At 28.5% G+C, this 6,422-nt stretch overlaps 1 protein-coding gene across 2 annotated transcripts; it reads right to left on the bottom strand.

The window, feature by feature from the left end:
- Nucleotides 1-1,519: 1,519 nt before the first annotated feature.
- Nucleotides 1,520-6,191, bottom strand: LOC100160337 (cationic amino acid transporter 2). Of its 2 annotated transcripts, XM_016809359.2 has the most exons (7): nucleotides 6,070-6,191; nucleotides 5,842-5,983; nucleotides 3,814-4,045; nucleotides 2,617-2,745; nucleotides 2,378-2,533; nucleotides 1,892-1,996; nucleotides 1,657-1,682 (listed from the first exon to the last, which is right to left on the bottom strand). In XM_016809359.2, the coding sequence occupies exons 2-7, from the start codon at nucleotides 5,857-5,859 to the stop codon at nucleotides 1,672-1,674; spliced, it is 651 nt and encodes a 216-aa protein (XP_016664848.1). In that variant the 5' UTR covers nucleotides 5,860-5,983; nucleotides 6,070-6,191; the 3' UTR covers nucleotides 1,657-1,671. The 2 variants fall into 2 exon arrangements, with proteins under 2 accessions (XP_029348579.1, XP_016664848.1); XM_029492719.1 differs by lacking the exons at nucleotides 5,842-5,983; nucleotides 6,070-6,191 and adding an exon at nucleotides 4,825-4,940 and having other exon boundaries at nucleotides 1,520-1,682.
- Nucleotides 6,192-6,422: the final 231 nt, after the last annotated feature.

Genomic DNA, 6,422 nt, shown 5'->3' on the forward strand with positions numbered 1-6,422 from the left:
TTTTATAATGGATTGTATTTAACTTGAATTCAATGATACAATATCATTGTATAAGAAAAATGATTCTGAGCAGAGACGGTTTGTCAGTCTGGTATTTTTTTTATAACCTGTAAGTTTAATTAATATTAAAATGTTTTATTCTTTATTCGTTTCTATGGTGATAAAAATAGCGTTGGAAATTAAAATCCCATTTTTAGTGATTTTTCGTAATTTGTTGGTGGTTTTTTCCCGTGGCATTAAATATTTATTGAGAAAATCAAAAAAATGAACTCCCTAAAATACCATATTGATCCAATTTGCTAAAATATATGATAATATTTGTTAAAATCGAAGCACTCCTTCTAATAGAAATTTTATGATATTAGGAAAAAAAGTCCGAGGAAAAAAGTCCGAGTAAAAATTATTTAAAAATAATATTATTTATTAGGTACACATATATAATTATTAATTATGCATTCATTATTATCATTATTTTAAAATTACTTAAATATTAAATTATTATATTAAAAAAATTGATGTATAAATGTAGAATATATTATATAAATGTAATTGCATTGCTTGTAAAAAAATAACAATAAAATATTTTATCATTTATTATTATTATAACTATTGGAACATATTATAAGTTAATTGTCACATGCAATTTACCAATATACAACTTCTACAAATAACGACAGTTTTAGTCATTTTTTCGGGATGTTAGATGGACTAGCTTTTTTACCATTACACAAAATGTACGAAGGTATAAACTATTTAAAAACTGTATTTTCGCCAGAAGCTGATAAGTTACTCGAGTATTTTAATTGTACATACGTCACGGGTACGTACAAAAAAGTTGGTTTGGGAGAACGTATAAAACTTCGAAGAATTAAAGCGATGTATCCACCAGAGATATGTAACGTGCACGAATCGACATTAAATGGGGAACATCGTACAAACAACATATGTGAGAGCTGGAATAATAGATTCAAACATGTAGTGGGGTATAACCATCCTACGATATGGAAGCTAATTGATAAAATGCGACAGGACATAAGAGTGGATATCGCAAAAATAGAATTAAATGATATTGGGCTAACATCTAAAAGGAAAGAAAATACTTTGGAGCACCGTCTTCAAATATTATGTCAAAGATCTGCAGATAATGAACCAGTCGATTTGATATTACAAAATATATCACATTGTTTACGAAAAAGGAGTAGGGAGTAATAACGAAAATGGTAAATTGCATGTGACAATCAACTTATAATATGTTCCAATAGTTATAATAATGATAAATGATAAAATATTTTATTGTTAATTTTTTACAAGCAATGCGATTACATTTATATAATATATTATACATTTATACATCAATTCTTTAATATTATAATAATTTAATATTTAAGTAATTTTAAAATAATGATAATAATGAATGCATAATTAATAATTATGTGTACCTAATAAATAATATTATTTTTAAATAATTTTTTCTCGGACTTTTTTTCCGTTTGTTCGGACTTTTTTCCCCCGGACTTTTTGACCTTTTACCAAATTTTATATACAGAATAAAAAAAATAAACACCATTGTATAACCACTAGCTTCCTTGCTCCGCTTAGAATTTAAAATTCATCAACATCACAAGTACGAGTTTATCTACACAATTTTTATTTAAACAGCATCTCGTATTTTCATTCTTTTTCTGCGAAACAAAAGAGTAGTATAAATTAAATTAAATTAAATCGTACATTAGGTACTTAATATTCTTTTACTTAACTGAAAAAATAAAATTTGATAATTATTTCTCAAAATTAAAGTTTTTTCTTTTCCGAAAAATCTGTACTTTTTTTATTACGTGATATTGGAGTGATAGTTGAGAAATATTTTATATTTGTTTACGTAGGTACTTACCTAGAAAAAAGCCACTAACGACTACTGTACCCAATGTCAACAAGTTCAACAAGGTAAACGCTTTATTGAGGGTTGAAGATTTCTTGACACCCCAAGCCACAATTACTGAAAAATGACATACATATTACTATTATTTACTACAGTTAGTACACAATAATTTCTCGCCATGAAACTACTATGAGATTAGATTTCGTTAGTCAATTTTACTTATTGTGTTGAATTATTAATTATTATAGTTTTGATGAACAGTTAAAATTTTTAATTTTGAGATTTATATAAAATTATTCTTAAATATATAATAATCAATTTGAATTTATTCATTTTAAGAAATATTCATATATTTATTGTTATTTACGTATTCAACCATACAATTTTATTACCGCACTGCAAATTAACGAAATACTAAACAACAGAAAGTTTCATGAAAACAGCGAGCGCTTGAAAATATTATATTATTATTATTAATTAAGTACAATTGATTATTACACGCAATAAACATGACGAAAAAGAACGATGCGAAATCTGGATATTCGCCCAAAAAATCCACATGCATTGGAAAATGTTTTTTAAAATATCTCTTTTGAGGATCTCCGAGTAAAGCATCTAAATAATTAGTCATTGCTTTGGCGACGGAAGCTGTACCTATAAAACGATAAATACTATTACAGTAGCAATACTAAAATATTATGTCATTGGAATTGATTATTTTTTATTCGACGATTTACCAATAGTGTGCTCAATGTACAAAGTCCAACCGATAAAAAACGCAATAAACTCTCCAACAGTCACGTAACTGTAAATATATGCAGATCCAGCTTTGGGTACACGACCAGCGAATTCAGCGTAACAAACTCCTATAAAAATCAAAAAAATTTATCTTTGGTGCATTATTATTAGAACCATGTATAAACAACATTATATTTTACTAAAACCGTATTATAGCCCTACCTATATTTGATTTGTTTTACTAATAATTTGTGAAATTGTGAAAAAATTAAATTACAACATAATATTATGTACAATATTGTGTTAACACTTTTGTTGTAGCCTGAAGAGTGTAGGATGAGTCTTTCAAAAGCGAACAATCATATGTTTAGGTTAAGTTGAGTACATTTGCAATACATTATATTATTATCATTAAAAAAGAAACACATTCCAAATTTCCATCTTCAGTATAAATATTATCAGTATATAATATTACGCTTCTTATTTTACTCAAGTGAACTTCATCAACTATATCCTTAAGAAGATTGGCAATGAATAATTTGTTTTCTCTCCCTGGACCTCAACAAACAAATTTTTGTTTAGAAAAAAAAACCCTGAAACTGAAAGGGGTTTTTCTACCTTTTATTTGGTACTTTATTTTAATTGTTACTCAATTTATAAGCATCTTTAAATTGTAATAATTAATTACACGCTCATAAATTGCATACAAATTAAAATGTCCTAAAATAGCAAACTTAAGGATACAGGTAATATTCTTAACTTAAAGTTTGATAGTAGGTGAATTCACTCTAATATTAAAAGTAATAACAGCCACGCAGAGTTAGTTCTGCTAAACGTAAATTTTCCGCATTGCGCGTGGATCTCACACTGTCACAGAGAGAAGTAAATAATAATAAATAGTGCGTATAGTCTATGGCGATGCATAAAAATATGGAATGTTGGGCGATTAATCTTAAGAATTTTTAAGTCTAGATAAGAGCAGTTAGGCTTCCAAGGGGACTTCGGGAAATTCGTGGTCCAATACGGCTTGTCACACGTGACTTTAAACTTTAGAGTCGTTATTTCTGCAGAAGTGCTACAATAGCCAAGAAGGTGAACTAACACTTTAAACGTGTTATATTATTGTGTTGTAGATGATCATCATAGGTAAAGGTAGGTCATCTGATATTAATATTATTAACTAGAGTACGATTTACCGGAAAACGATGAGACGATCGCCGCCACGATGAAAGACAGTACGACCGCTGGTCCAGCGATGGATTTGGCCACCGTTCCAGCCAACACATATACGCCACATCCTAAAGTGGCACCAATTCCCAGAGCGGTCAAGTCGAATATATTTAACACTCGTTTCAACTTTTCTTTTCCCGGTTCGACATCTTCAGTGAACGTTTTCTTCCTGCACAACGTTTGATACAGCGTGTGGTTCTGTATCAAATAAAATAAACAACACTCGATGAGGAAAATTAATCAGTCAGAAAATAGTATGTTAGTATACAGTATCAAAACCACGATTAACTACTCGAGTAGATAACCGTGATTAAAACGTTTTTTTGTCTTAATAACAACAAAAAGTTTCTATAAAGATTATAAGGGTTGATCAGATTCACAATAATATTTCCATGATCATTTATTATAGTATATGGTGACCAGGGGGGTTGTTCTGGAAAATTGAAATTATCTAATAAGATTCACCTCATTATTTGAATTTAATAATTAATTTCTAAGTGATTGTCGTGGAAATCAATTTTAGTTTCACGATTTTCAATAATCTCATCAAATTAAATTTGATAAAATTCATTTCATCTCACGAGGATGGTCAATTTAATACGAGGTCTTTCATACAAGTGATTCATACTTTTATCGAACAATTGCATATAATTTTAGGAAAATTGGTATGCAAATACAATGTTTTTTCAAAAATGAATTCATTCTAACCTAACGTATTGCTTTCTGTATAGTTTAAACTTGATAAATATATATTTTTTTTTAAGTAATAATAATACAGGAAATGGGGAGGGGGCGGTATAGCCCGTTAGCCCTCCCCCCTCCCTGCTTACGCCACTGTGTACGAGTATATGACTACCCTGCCAGAAATTCTGTGCACGCTTATGAACATTATGCTAATAATAGCGGATCATGGTGAAAATGAACTACTTTTGTTATAACTTATAACTTATCATCTTAGTACTCTTTTTTTCACTTACTTTCCTTTCAATTGAAATACTTGATTTTCTGTTTGAAGTACTCATATATGATAGAATTGTATTAATAATATGCTTAACACAGACTTTACTTAATCTAAACTGTTTTTTAGATTCAAACTAGCTTAATAAAAAATGATTTTCAGCGGTCCTAAAATAAATTAGTAGATATTTCATTGTTAATAGAATAACATATATGTCTAGGACATTTCTAGCTATAACTTGAGTACTTAAATGCTGATATACCTTTCGATGTCTTGGAAAATCAAACATCAATGCCATTATATTATTTTATTAACACAATATAAATAATAATCAAATACCCAAAATATTTTTGTTACTTAATACTACTATTATTTATTACAGTTTCACTAATCTCGGGACAGTTTTTCAATGTGAGAATCTAGAAAATTTATTGATATGATTTTAGCAAAATCTCATAGATTTCATTGATATTATTGATTTCATCAATTAATTTAATTCAACACACTCTTCTCAGTTTTCTATAACATTTAGATTTCTCACGAAATTCATCTCGATCATCTCACAGCTTTCATATTCAAAATATGCAGTTATATCTCATTTCAATCATTTTCAACAATTTCATTTTCCAGAACAACCACACAGACATACCTACTTTTTGTTTCGATTTTCCTATAATGTTAAATAGAAGTTCTCAATTATTCTCACATGAAGCATTTATACCAATAAATATCGTATTTTTTATAATATTATAATAGAAGCTAAAGTTTAAAATGTACTTTTTTTTAAATTTGCATATCCGGTCATCTATACCTCCTAACTTCCTACAATTCAAACATTCTTAAATTATTACCTACCAAACCCACAGTCATGTATTAACTCTTTAAATGAATTTTTTTTTAGTGCGTTATAATAACATTATGACTATATACATAACAAAAACTCAATGCATAAACGCCTGTGTAATATTATATAATAATATTTTACTCTCTATACAGCGTGTTAAACGCGTTAAATAAAATATTATATAGAACTCACCGACAACGAGTTTCTCATGTTGAATTACGTGCGAACTGGAATCCGTCCAAAGTGAACTCCTTGTAACGTAGTCAATGTGCGATATGATGCATGTATACGGCTTTCGATCGAAGTCGGAGGTAAAACTATACCCTGAATAAACCTACCTTAAACAATATTAACGTCAGTGAGAAAATTAAAAAAAAAAAAAAACAATTTATCGGTGATTTATACGCGGTGGCACTTCACTTTTACACAGTTGATCGATCGACGCAGGTGGTAATAGCTGATGTTCAATAATAAACGTTCAAGATCGAAGGTATAGGAATTAATGTACTGATACCATTATGATTAGTGCGCTCTATAGCAGAGAATAATCTTGAAATACTTAATCGTATTATTATTTGTTAGCCTCGAAAACATGAAAAACAAAATAAAAAAATTAAATCGACTTCATGTTCTTGTAAATAACAAGCCGAACGATTTTTCAAACAGTTATTAAGTAATAATAGTTCGATAACATAATATTTATAATATAGGATCAATATGTTCCAATTTATTGCTATTTTGGTTTTTCTAAAAGAATAATATTATAATATTAT

This window comes from Acyrthosiphon pisum, unplaced genomic scaffold (genome assembly GCF_005508785.2).
Source record: "Acyrthosiphon pisum isolate AL4f unplaced genomic scaffold, pea_aphid_22Mar2018_4r6ur Scaffold_6826;HRSCAF=7394, whole genome shotgun sequence".
NCBI classification, from domain to species: domain Eukaryota; kingdom Metazoa; phylum Arthropoda; class Insecta; order Hemiptera; family Aphididae; genus Acyrthosiphon; species Acyrthosiphon pisum.

What these genes read in the sequence shown, in the direction of transcription:
- LOC100160337 (XM_029492719.1), bottom strand. Translation starts at nt 4,869, where the DNA reads ATGAGTACTTCAAACAGAAAATCAAGTATTTCAATTGAAAGGAAA. An exon ending in GTATTTCAATTGAAAGGAAA is followed by an intron (nt 4,046 to 4,824) that starts GTAAGTGAAAAA and finishes TATTTGATACAG; the next exon opens with AACCACACGCTGTATCAAAC. An exon ending in GTACATTGAGCACACTATTG is followed by an intron (nt 2,534 to 2,616) that starts GTAAATCGTCGA and finishes ATCGTTTTATAG; the next exon opens with GTACAGCTTCCGTCGCCAAA.